We start from the raw sequence: 13,587 nt of genomic DNA, 5'->3' as shown, positions 1-13,587 counted from the left end.
AGGAAGGAAGGAAGGAAGGAAGGAAGGAAGGAAGGAAGGAAGGAAGGAAGGAAGGGAGGGAGGGAGGGAGGGAGGGAGGGAAAAGAAGGAAGGAAGAAAGAAAAAGAGGAGCAGGTAGAAGAAATCCCAAGAAAACATTTTTAAAAAACAATTTCTTAAAACCCTATAAGAGTTTATCTTAATTGGTAGTCTGAAAATTTGTACTATATCAAGGCAAAGATGTAATAAATGTATATAATAAATGTAATACCATTGAAGTGGGCTGGAGCAATAGCACAGCGGGTAAGGCGCTTGCCTTGCACACAACTGACCCGGCCAACCTGGGTTCAATTCCTCCGCCCCTCTTGGAGAGTCCAGCAAGCTACCGAGAGTATCTCGCCCACATGGCAAAGCCTGGCAAGCTATCCGTGATGTATTCGATATGCCAAACACAGTAGCAAGTGTCACAATGGAGACGTTACTGGGCCCGCTCGAGAAAATTGATGAACAACGGGAGGACAGTGACAGTGACAGTGACCACTGAAGTATTCTGTGAAACTAGGTTTTTGGTTCTCTCTAAATAAACCTGAGCAGAAAGTCAGTAAATAGGTAATAATAACAATCATCAGTCTTTTCTGTTCTGGGACCCCATGGAGGGTTTTTCTTTACATGGTAGTCTATATTTCGAATTTTGACAGAGATAAATGTGTTACTTTGTAGATCAAAGACAAGAAGAAGAAAGGAGATGCCCTAACATTCTGAGAGAATGCACAAGTGCTTTGTGAAACAGAGGAAAGCAGCTTAGCACTAACAATAAATATTATAAACCCTCACCCTGAGATGGAACAAATTACTTACCTTTACTAGAAGTCGGATTACATTGTTTTTAATTCCACAGTCTACAGCTACCACTTTGGTACGATTTCCTTTGCCAAATACCTTGACGTCCTGCCATTAAAATTTTTAAAAAGAAAGAAAGAACAGAGTGAGTAAAAGTTCCCAGCTACAACCAATACCCACCAGTATCAGAAACATGACTACAGATGCTTGTAGGTAGATTGGTAACAGATTAATTGGTTATCTACTAGCAAGCGACTGACAGTTAATTATGAGAAAGGCACAGCAAGTGCCACAGATAGTATGTTTTATATGAAAGCAAAAGGACTGCTGCTTTATAGAAACGTTGATTTCCATAATCATGATTCCAAGTAATTGATTATTTCCACCCACAGTTAACATCAATTTTCCCCTATCTCATTAACGGTGAGTTGCAAAGAAATTTTCAGGTGTAATGTTTGACTCAGCACTAGTCAGATGTAGTAATAGGTAAATCGTGCTTGTGTATTTAAATATCACTTGATCCTCAACTTACAATCAAGTTTGGATGGGATAGAGCTACTGTGCATTAGGTTTACCCAGTAGTGTTAATGGATAAAATCAGTATCAGCATCAAGGAATTTCCAAGCTGCTGTAGCCCTCTAGTCCCTTCAGGTTACTGTATAATTGTTTGCATTTAAATGGTAGACTTCATAAAAAGGGTCCCCAAGCATATCATGATCATTACCTATGTCTTTAGCATTGCTTGGGGTTAGATCCATTTTCACAGTCATTTACCCGAGAAACAGTTTCCCAAAGTCATAAAAAGAGAAATAATAGAAATATAGCTAGAGAAAGCCTAGAGGGCCAAGCGCCCAGGCTGGTTCCAACTTTGAGTGTTAGCTAGCACATTCTGAATTTAAGAGGATTTCTAAGGTTTCAAAAGGTTTGAGATAAAAATTGCACTCTAGATATTTAAAAGATCTTGTGCTCCACTAGGAATGTCTAACCACTCCAGGAGTCTATATAATGTGAACTCATTCTTTACACTGTACTTACGGAAAAAATATAAACAGCATTTATCTTTTTTTCTGCTACAAACTCTTCTAGAAAAAAAAACCGTAGTTTTCCTATGATCTGGAAAACTTAACCAGAAATTTTACAGGTAATCTCTTTTACAAGATGATTTGAAAATTATAGATGCTAACCTTAGTCTTCTGCTAGAAATAAAAGAATCTAATAGTCCAATTGTAGCTACATCAAATTGCAATCATGCTACAATGAATTAAGTTGCTGGTTGCATTATTTCCTTTCCTCCCAAAATAGGGGACAGGAAAGAGAGTTCAAGGTACTGGTATACATGCTTTTCATGCAGGGGACACAGTTTCAGTCACAAGACTTGCTCCTGAGCACCACCAAGTGTGGCCCAAATTAAAAATCAAACATAAACAAAATGTAAATAAAGCTCCGGAGATGAATATAATCCACTGATACAAATATAGTTTTTATCACTGCAGCAAAAAATTATTCAATTAAGCTGCAATTAATTGACAAAACAGTCTTACACCATTTCATTCTCCTTGATTTTATATAAATAAAAATACAAATAGACTACTTTATGTTGACCAGTGCACAAACTCATTCTCTACTTAAAGAATAAGAATAGTGAAATAAGACTTCAAAAACACTTGAATATATGAATATACAGTAAGTCTCTCCCAGAGGAGAGTATAATATGCAGTGTTTTACATATTATTAGACCAGAGAACTACTTAAAATAAGTCATTTTTAGCCAATGCTTTTCATATTTATAAACTACTAGCCTAGAATTCCAAAGTTGTTCTCAGTTCTAAAATTGTATAATTCCAGGAAGGCAAAAATTTGACTTCTACCATGCTGTGTCTCAAACTAAACCACAGGAAAGTTTAGAGAAAATATAATCTCATGTAATTTTAATATACAACAATTAGAATTAGAAACAAATGACAACAGCATCAATGTCATGGTCAAAATTCAGGTATGTAATAATTTCAAATTTACCTTATTAGGTAAGGTAAAGGTAAAGGCCCTCCCGTTGATCGTCGATTTGCTCGAGCGGGCCCAGTAACGTCTCCATTGGAGACTTTGTTGTTACTGTGTCTGGCATATCGAATACTCTCAGTAGCTTGCCGGGCTCTCCGAGAGGGGCGGAGGAATCGAATTCGGGTCGGCCATGTTGGCTGCTTGTAAGGCAAATGCCCTACAGCTGTGCTATCGCTCCAGCCCTACCTTATTAACAACTTATATTTGTTTTGCTTAGCAATGACAGGATGCATGAGCATCAAGCTCAGTATTAATTCCCAGAGACCCAAAGTCCTCATTTCTCAATTTCATTTGACAGAAGGGGCGAATACTAGATAGTAGCATTGCCAATTCTATAGCCAGTCCTTTTATGTCACATTAAGGAAAACTTTATTACATATATATTTTTCTAAATATATATGGGCTGGAGCGATAGCACAGCGGTAGGGCGTCTGCCTTGCATGCAGCCAACATGGCCGACGCGAATTCGATTCCTCCGCCCCTCTCGGAGAGCCCGGCAAGCTACCGAGAGTATCTCGCCCGCACGGCAGAGCCTGGCAAGCTCCCCGTGACGTATTTGATATGCCAAACACAGTAACAACAAAGTCTCCAATGGAGACGTTACTGGGCCCGCTCGAGCAAATCAACGATCAATGGGAGGGCCTTTACCTTACCTTACCTTTAAGGAAAACTTGAACTTTAGAATAACAAAGGCAAACAAATCTAAAATAATAGTAAACTGATTCAAGATTAAGGCATAGAAGTTTCATATAGTAAACGTTTTTCATATATATAAGAATATATGTATATATGAGTACATACATCCTTATGCATCATATAAGAATTCAAATTCACAACTTTTAGCTACTATGACTGTCTTTCCAACTCGCTCTGATGCTTCTGATAGGTTACTTCTGCCTAAATGAATATTTTTATATAGACACCCCTGGCGCCGTGTAATCCCATCAGCGGCCAAGACTCAGAGACTATAAAATCCAGATCCCGGACGAGAGCAGTGCAGTCTCTGCCCCCGCGCCTCGGTGTTCCTTCCCGGAGTCCCTTGGAGGGGAGCGGGTTGAGCTTTCCTCCCCGCCCCGGCCAGGGCTACGGCAGCCGGAGACCTCCAGGACCAGCCACCACCATGCTGAGACCACTCTCCGCACACCTGAAGGTACTGGCAGAGGGACAAAGCCACGCGGGTTCCGGGGCCGCGCAACATCTTATTATTTCATTCCTACTTTGGACAAACTTGCAGGCTGTCGAATGTAGCCTGCCCACAGGGCAGAGTCTGGCAAACTCCCCGTGGCCTACCAAATATGCCAAATACCAGTAACAATGATGGGTCTCATTCTCCTAAAGAGCCCTGAATATAATCTCAGGGCTAGGATGAAAGAGACGTTACTGGGGCCTGCTCGAGGCAATCGACGATTAACAGGATGATGAAATGAAATGAAATGAATATAGACAAAGAGACCAAGGCCAAAGGTAGTAAGATGAAATGAGATCACATGAAGGAAAATTTCTCACCTTGGTTGAAACCTCAGCAATCAAATTCTGCTTGTTGGGATCCACAAAGTCCACAGATTGACCATCAAATTCAATTTTCCCAAGCATGGTACCCTATTAAATTAAAAAAATCAGATAGTTTCAATGAATATATGGACAGAATAAATTCACATGGACTCAACAGCTATTCTAAGGTTTAAATATCTTTCTAATGACTCGTAGCCATCAGTAGAAGACCATATTCTCAACCTGGACTGATGAAACAATTTTCATGGTACATTTTGGGAAACACTATAGGAAATACAACTGGTTATTTTAGAGTTGATATAGTTTCTAGGTTATCGAAATTAAAAAAATAAAATAAAATAAACCTTTTAGAATTCATGTGTCAGTTTCCAGGCTGGTGCAATGTAAAGTGGTTAGGATATCTACTACTCAATACACACGACCTAAAGATATTTCATGGCAAAGATGTGCCCAAAAATATTGAGAAAAGGATATGAAATTCAAAATTTTCAGAAGAAGGAGTATTTGTTATAAGATCTTACTGTGAAAAAAGGAAACTGAAATTCTATATAGCTCCATAAACTTTACAAGAATCAGCAATAAAACAAAAAAAAACTACTGCTTTAGCCTGAGATGTTACTTCCCAGGTGTCCCTAAAAGCTTGAATTTTAAAGAATTCTCAGTCTTTTGTGAAGTTTTTATAAACTGATCTTGTAGCTTCGATGCTGCATGTGATTATTTTTCTTATTATTAACTGTGTCTTCAGATGTACTTGTTCATTTAAGTCCAGTTTGACCTATTTAGAAAAATTACATAATATTTTTCTAAATATATAATATTTGGTGATCAAGTACTTAATGAGAGAAGGATCAAAATAAGTCACCAATGTGCTTTTCTCCAAAGAAATAACTTCATTGTAGGGAATAGAAGAAAGCTTTTATTTTCCTTTGAAATATACTCCTTGGAGAAAAAATCGCTTGGGACTGAGTGGAGGAGAAAAGTGCCAGCACGTCATTTAGACGTGATGATCATTTCACTGCAATTAAAACCAGAATGTCATCCCTCACCCTGGAGAAACAACTAAAATCACCTTTCACTTCCACAATGATTTATTAAATTTTATGATGGTCTCTACTTACGCTCATAATTTAAATCACAGAGTCCCTTGACTCAATTTGTGTATCCCTGACTTTTAAATTTTTGTCTCATTCTCTTTTCTTTAAAATAAATAAATAAAAACACAATCTCACTTTTCAATCAAAGATTAATAGGACAGGAAATTGTGACATATGTTTTACTATGAACCAGCATCACCCGTATCAAATACAATAGTCAATACTACTATTTATCTGTGCAAACATATTCAGCCAAATTTCCAAAACTCAATTGGGTCCGGTGAAAAGCAGGTGCATTTTACACTAACATGTCACATGAAGATCATGGTATGATATTGTTAAATGTTTTCCTTTATTACTAATCATTACTATATTCTATTTAATCCTCGAGTTATGCAGCCTAAATTGTTTAATTGTTTAATTTTTCACAGTATTACTATGGGCTAAGAAAACACAAGACTATTATGGGATATATAACTTCTCTAGCATCTATTTCAGGAAAATTAGAAAGGAGGGAAGCAAGATTAGAAGCTGAGGAAGAAGAGTTGTATAAACTAGGTCTTGCCTCTGATTGAGGCATGTTTTTATTTCCAGAGCTATACTTTTGGTTCAAAGATCTTCTGTGAAGGGATCGCTCTGTATGGGAGATGTGTGCTGAAAGTGGGTAAAGAACCAAACATGATGGCCTCTCAGTATCTGTATTGTAAACCATAATGCCCAAAAAAAGAGAAAGAGAGAGAGAGAGAGACAGAGACAGAGACAGAGAGAGACAGAGAGAGAGAGAGACAGAAAGAGAAACAGAGAGAGAGAAGTGCCTGCCATAGAGGCAGGCTAGAGTTGGGGGGCGGGGTGGCAGGAGGCATACAGGGGATACTGGTGGTGAAAAATGTACACTGGTGGAAGGATAGGCGTTGGAACATTGTATGACTGAAACCTGATTGTGAAAGCTTTGTAATTACTAAATTTTAATTTAAAGTTGTATAATTTTTCCTTCTTTAACATAATTCAATAAGAAAACATTAGTAGCTTTGAGGAAATTTAATTAACATTAGTGTGGTCAAGTTTCTCTCTGGTCTAGGATATGAAGCTTTCAAGTAGAAATTTTTTTTTAAAAAATATGTTTCCATTTCTTATAATAAGAAGCAGATGATGGGGAGATATTTCACCTGATATGTTTTATCACCTTGGTCACTGGAATAGTTTCAAGAAAGACTGTATAATTGATGTAAGGTAGGCAAGGCTCATTTGGCACACAGAAAACTCCTTTAAGAAAATATATGTATTAGATTTTGACAAAATTCTATTTTAAAAAAATGTATTGAATCACCATGAGTTAAAAAGTTATTCATGATTGAGTTTCAAGTATACAATGTTCCAACATCACCCAGAGTGAATATCCCTCCACCAAATTGACAAATTTCATAAACATAGGTAACCTTCTCTTATTTGTTTTAATAATCCTGTCACATGAGCTTAATTATAAATACCTTGACTTTGAGATAGAAAACAGAGTGGACACTCAGTAAATTGTCAAGTAAACATATCCCTTATGCATTAAGAAACAAACCTCACAACAAGTTTTCTGTCTTTAAAATTACATCAGAAATAATAAAACAAGATGAGAAAACTCAAATGACAGAAAATTCCTAGACTTGGTTTTTTGCATACTAACATATTCCTTGAGTTCTAAAAAAATTGTTCAAAAAAAAACATAGATTTTGCTATGCAATGATGATCATACCTTATCTCGGATGATTTTAGTCAGCATTCTTGTATCCACTCCATAAATTGCAGGAACCTATAAAAAAAATTTTGTAGTGAGAGTGAAATTGGAGGAAATTAGATCCAGCATATTGTTTTCAAGTTACAAACTTAGTATCATCTATCTTCTTGAGCAGTAAATAATTTCCTTAGCCCTTCTCTCCTCTGACCCAGGGTGACTGTGTTGTCAGAACACGGTAATTTGCTGTTCCACTTGGGCACAAGACTCTTAATACCCAGGCCCTTCTTCAGAATAAAAAATAAGAAATTCAGAACATCAATCTTTAGCCACACTTTTAACCCAAATGCTAAACAACCCAAATGTAAATAACAGGTATATAACTAAAATAACTAAATACATAGATATGGAATTTGCATATTTCATAAGCAATTTAACAATGAACCAAATGTTGTTGGCAACATAGCAGTCACTTAGCACATTTTTCTGAAGACCTTTGCTAACTTGTCAAACATTAATAAAATTTGCCAACCTATTAAGTAAATCAGGTAGCACCGTCATTAATGTTTTTTAATTTAACTAGGATGAACAGAGAGATGAGTGGACTCTCTAAAGAACAAATGATTATTTAAAAATTCAGGAAAATAAATCATAGTTTCTTTTCTTCTATCAATACTCTGAATAATGTCTGAGAAGGGCGTTTTTCCTCGCCCAACATTGAGGAAGTGAGCAGCTGGATCCTTTCCTACCCTTTGAGTCTGTGTAATTAGGGAATAAAATTCAAACCATGGTTTAAAAAAATTCTAATGAGGAAAGTAACTCCATCCAGGAGCACAAGCTTAGAAAATGAAACAGTGGAAAGTATATCATAAAGTATATAACTTTTTGTTAATTCAACTGAGATTATATATGATTATATTTAATATAAGTATAAATATAATTATATTCAAGCCCCCAAACACTTAAGGGAAATCTGTTTATACTCAAAAGCATTAAACTGAGGAAAGTATGATACGAATGCTTTTATACAGATAATCAAAGGTGGAACTGTTACTAGAATCCAGGATTCTGGAGAAAAGGGAAGAAGGAGATTAAGTTGCATTTCCTGGAGATTAAAGGTATATATGAGCAAACCCTAAGCACTAGTATAGAAAAGTGCCACCTAATAGAAGAATTATGTGGCCCTCAGAGTTTAGAAGAGTCCAAGCTGTAGAGCACACAGTAACAGAAGAAATTGCTCTCCAAAATGAAAGCGATCTGCTCCCCCTGCTGTGTCCCTTTCAGTGGCGTACCCATTCAAACTTCCCGCAGATCCATCAAAGATAACACAGCACTAAGGCCCGGGCGTGTTTCTTACCTTTTCTTCCTGTAGCCACTGCCCCAGGCTCTTGGTAGCCCCCCAGTGGTTATAGTCAGTACTGTAATTCAGCACCAGCAAACCAGCAACCTAGAAACATGGGCAGTGGTTTAAAAAGGCTAATAGGGTAAAATTCCTGGTACTAATCTCGGCCATTCTTGGGTGTTAGTCTCCTATTTTGTTACTTCATGTTCCCCAGATGAATGCAATCTTTCTATGTCTATCACTTTCTTTCTGAGTCATTTCGCTTAACATGATACTTTCCATGTAGTACCACTTGTATGTAAATCTCCATGACTTGGAGGCCAACCACACATGCTAGGGGAAAAGGGAGCTCAGATAGAGAAGGGAACACCAAATAACGGTGTTGGGAGAATCCTCCCAGGACGGGAGAAGCATGCTGAAAGTAGACTATAGACCAAACATGATTGTCACCATTGCCTCTTTTGCAAACCACAACACCCAATAAGAGAGAGAGAACAAAAGGGAATGCCCTGCCACAGAGGCAGGGAGGGATGGGGGGGTTGGGGGGTGGGAGGGATACTGGGATCCATGGTGGTGGGAAATGGGCACTGGTGGAGGGATGGGTATTTGATCATTGTATAATTGAAACCCAAGCACAAAAATTTGTAAGTCTACAACTGTACCTCATGATGTCTCACTAATAAAAATAAAAATAAAAAAAAAAGACACACACACAAAAATAAAACTTCTTAGATTCATAGTAAAAAAAAAAAGGCTAATAGGGCAGGAGAGACAGTACACCAGCAGGGCACTTGTCTTGCACGCGACCCACCCAAATTTAATCCCAGTATCCCGTATGGTCTTCTGGGTACTTCCAGGAGTGATCCTCGAGTGCAATTAAGAATTAACCCTGAGCACTGCCAGGTGTGGTCCCAAAAGCAAAACAAAAGAAATAGAGCTAAACTAAATGATCGGTTTGAGTGATTCAAAAAGAAAATTGGTTAGAAAATTCCTAAAATTAGAGTGGTAGATTTCAATATAAATATCCAAATATTCATCAACAATTCTGCATTAGATGGAAATTAAGTCAAAATTCATTCATGCATTAAGAACAAATCCCAAAGTCCCTGAGTAATTAAAAAATTGTTTTTGGACACCTCGGATACTGTACTGAGCCCTCCAATATACTTCCCCCAGACTATCTATCCTAGTTTCTATAAAGTAAATCTATTCTATACCCACAAACTGACTTTTTAAACTAACACTGATACCACCTTAATTCCATCAGACTCCATGTTTTTGTTCAGTCCAAATTCATCCCGGGCTGTGGTGTCAGGGCCTCCACCATTCCCAATAATAGGATTGGCCATAGTGAGAATCTGCCCCTTGTAGGCAGGATCAGTTATAGCTTCTGGGTACCTGGGTAAATATACCAAAAATTGTCAACAAGAGAAACAGATAGAAGATGACTTAGAATGTATAATCAATGCAGAGGCTTTATTTCTTGAACTCTTGAAAACAAGAGAAACGGACTAAAATTCTACAAACTGTGTCTAGATTTTAGCAAAAACAAAACAGAACAAACACTGTCCTCCCGTTATTCATCGATTTGCTCGAGCAGGCCCAGTGACGTCTCCATTTTGAGACTTGTTGTTACTGTGTTTGGCATATCAAATATGTCACAGGTAGCTCTCCAGGCTTTACCGTGCGGGCGAGATACTCTTGGTAGCTTGCCGGGCTTTCCGAGAGGGGTGGAGGATCGGCCGGGCTGGCTGCGTGCAAGGCAAATGTCCTACCGTTGTGCTATCATTCCAGTCCAGATTTAAGCAAAAATATAAAAAAAAATTTAAATAGCACATGAACATTTGCTCTTTGAGTAACTTTGGTTTTTGTTTTGGCCCCTACTTCACAGTGCTCAGAGCTTACTCCTGGCTCTGCACTCAGGGATCACTCCTGGCTGGGCTCCCAGGACCATATGTGGCATGGGAGATTGAACACAGATTGGCCACATCAAGGCAAGTGCCCTACCTACTATACTATGGCTCCAGCCACAACCCATTGAATAACTTTGCATGATTCTTAAGTACAAAGGTATATAAAGTGACTCTTAAGTACAAAGGCATATTCTTATATATAACTTTAATTCTTTAAATATGTTCAATGTTTAGACTTTCCTCAATATACTCACAGGATCTTAAATTTTACTACTGCTTTTTTGTTGTGTTGTTGCTGCTGTGATTATTGTTCTTGTGGCTGCTTGTGGTGTTCAGCAACGCTCGTGGCCACATGGTGCCAGGATTGAAGCCAGGGCCTCACACATGTTAGGCATATGCTCCACTATGAGTCACATCCCTGCCTCATGTTGCTTTATTGAAAGTTTTCAGAAGAGCTTGAGGGCTGGCAAATACACCCACATGCTGGGACTGTGGGCCACCCCAATTTCTTGGAAAAAGAAAAGTTACCGCTCTTGGTACTATTCCCTACCCCCCTCTCTATTTATCTCTTCATCAGACTGCTCCTTTTCATTCTTTATAATTAAATGGTAAATTTCAAAAACTAATTGTGGGTATTCTAATCACTATCCTAATCTATCAGACATGAGTAAATCTAACTGAAAAGTTTCTATATAAACATATCCATATATAAGTTTATAAATATAAATGGAATACTAAAGAGTAACATTGTCACAGTAGTAGCTGTGTAGGTACATGTTTACTAAAGTTCATTGAATATTTAAATACATTAATTTCTATTAAAAGAACTACCCAGCAAAGCTTACAACTTTATGTTTTATATTAAAATTATATATACTTATATATGATAGTTAACATGAAATTAGATAAACAACTCCACAAAAATTAACCTTAATCATTTCTGACTTTCACATGAAAAGATTATAATAAATGCTAATGAAGTTAGGGAGGACTACAGGAAAGCACTATAATACATATATTCACAAAATATATATATATGTATATATAAATATGTGTGTGTGGTTTGTGTGTGTATGTGTGTATGCTGCTACATATTTAGATTATACTATTACATATACAGAAATCTCATTCTTAATTGTAAGAAAAAATTAACCCACAGAGGAACTACCTGCTGTTATTCTGTATAATGGAATACTTTGTATTTGAGTTTTGCTATCCCTTTCTTTAATTTTCCCCTTCTTCAGAAAGAATAGTACAACTAAATATTTCTTGTGGACTACTAGTGAAAGTGAATTCAGGTACTGAGGGGACAAAATCGACAACCTTGAAGTCATTAAAGTTCAGTTCAGGCAGTAGTCAACATAAATTCTTCAAAGCCATTCAGATTAACTCTTCTCAGAACTACCTTTGTCAATGGAACACTTACTCTTCAGCTCAGAACCCCTAAGGTAACAGGAGTTCTGTAATATTTATCCACCCTTCCATCAGTTAATTTTTCAGGTGTCTCTCGCCTGTCAGGAACTGATCATTTTTTAACCAAGACTCACACACAAAGTACATGCATTTCCTAAAGATGAAAAGCAAAATAATCTCCTTAATTTTCATCTATTTACTGACTGAGTAATGCAATGAATGGAAACATTTTTTTCTCAGTGGAAAATTGAGTTGGTGGTCGAATCTTATTAATGAATACCTTTTTCAACAACAACAACAGAATAACTATAATTAATCTAATTTTATTTCCCTTCCTCCTCTCCACAAAAGAAGTGGTCATTCCCTTTAAACATATGCTTACAACACTCTCACCAGTAAATGAATAAATACAGCTTGTCGTAGAGAACTTTAGTGTTGGAAGTAAATTAATCCATCAGGTCCTGTTTGACTTTTGTGATGTGACAAGATTTATTACCTGTAATCTATCACTGAGAGGAAAACTCCAGTGCCCTCCATCATTCTGATCTATATTAAACAGTTGTTTGCTGGCAGGTATATTAACACAGCTAGTAATTAGTGCTGTCGAAAAGCTTAAATAATTGTCTGGTGAAGCAAAACTTTGCAAATAGGTTTATACACTGTAATTTAATGTTCTTGCCAGTGGAACTCTTTTAAAAACCACCTAATATTCCTCATTTCAACAGAGCTGAGAATTTAGACAAAAATTTACATTAAGAATATATAAAAATTTTGTCAATTAGTGATAGCACAGCAGTAGGGCATTTGCTGTGCACGCAGCACACCCGACCGACCAGGGTTCAATTCCTCCACCCCTCCCAGAGAGCCCGGCAAGCTACAAAGAGTATCTCACCTGCACGGCAAAGTCTAGCAAGCTACCCGTGATGTAATCGATATGCCAAACACAGTAACAAGTCTCACAATAGAGATATTGGGCCCGCTCAAGCAAATTGATGAACAATGGGAGGACAGTGACAGTGAATATCCTCAACAATATCTTCAATATCAAACTGAATATCTGTTATGAAAAGGCTAACTAAATTGCCCTAAAGAATGAATCAAATATTTTATAGAAATTATTCTATTGATTCATTCATGGAAACTTTTTTTAAACAATTTACTTCCCTCACTCTTTATATATGGAAATTAAGACTCACAAAATTTAAGTCATCATCTCCATCTCACTTTATCAGTTATTTTTAGAACTGAAACCCAAACTTCAGAGTCCTAGTTTCCAGATGAGCAGATGTTTGTTAATGAGATAAAACAACTATCTGACTTCAGCACAACTCTTTAGACTCTACAGACATCTAGGAACAGATCTTAGTTACAAAGTTGGGTATCCACTGATAAAATTTTTGAATACCAGATGCAAATACCTATTCTCTTATAGAATACTTTAAGACAAAAAATAACTCTTTTCCGTATCAGACTGCAAAGATATATAAAATGTCAGAGGATGTTATTAGTTCCCTGTTGTCATTCATAGTGTCATTCACATACAAAGCTGATTCTTTACCATCACAATAACTAGAGTGTGCTACCCATATTGCCTGTTTCACCCTGGTAAAAATTTTCACCTTAATCAGATCCATACCTCCCATTGCATAATGCATTTGATAACCTCACATAAACTTTGTCCTTCTAAAACTAAATGTTTTCTTTTAAAAAAATTTC

At 37.0% G+C, this 13,587-nt stretch overlaps 1 protein-coding gene across 1 annotated transcript in view; it reads right to left on the bottom strand.

Annotated features, from left to right (window-relative positions):
• CPS1 (carbamoyl-phosphate synthase 1) overlaps window positions 1-13,587 on the bottom strand; it is a 120,820-nt gene that overhangs the window by 88,545 nt on the left and 18,688 nt on the right. Inside the window, exons 3-7 of the mRNA XM_056111879.1 lie at window positions 9,799-9,943; window positions 8,561-8,650; window positions 7,225-7,281; window positions 4,384-4,476; window positions 838-927 (exon numbers count right to left, since the gene is read on the bottom strand). Coding sequence (XP_055967854.1) covers window positions 838-927; window positions 4,384-4,476; window positions 7,225-7,281; window positions 8,561-8,650; window positions 9,799-9,943 — 475 coding nt within the window. The remainder of the gene's footprint in view (window positions 1-837; window positions 928-4,383; window positions 4,477-7,224; window positions 7,282-8,560; window positions 8,651-9,798; window positions 9,944-13,587) is intronic.

The sequence above is a fragment of the Sorex fumeus genome, unplaced genomic scaffold (assembly GCF_029834395.1).
Source record: "Sorex fumeus unplaced genomic scaffold, SorFum_2.1 ptg000014l, whole genome shotgun sequence".
Classification (NCBI taxonomy): domain Eukaryota; kingdom Metazoa; phylum Chordata; class Mammalia; order Eulipotyphla; family Soricidae; genus Sorex; species Sorex fumeus.
Note: the sequence above shows the minus strand (reverse complement) of the source record. Positions and strands in the feature narration are given on the sequence as shown.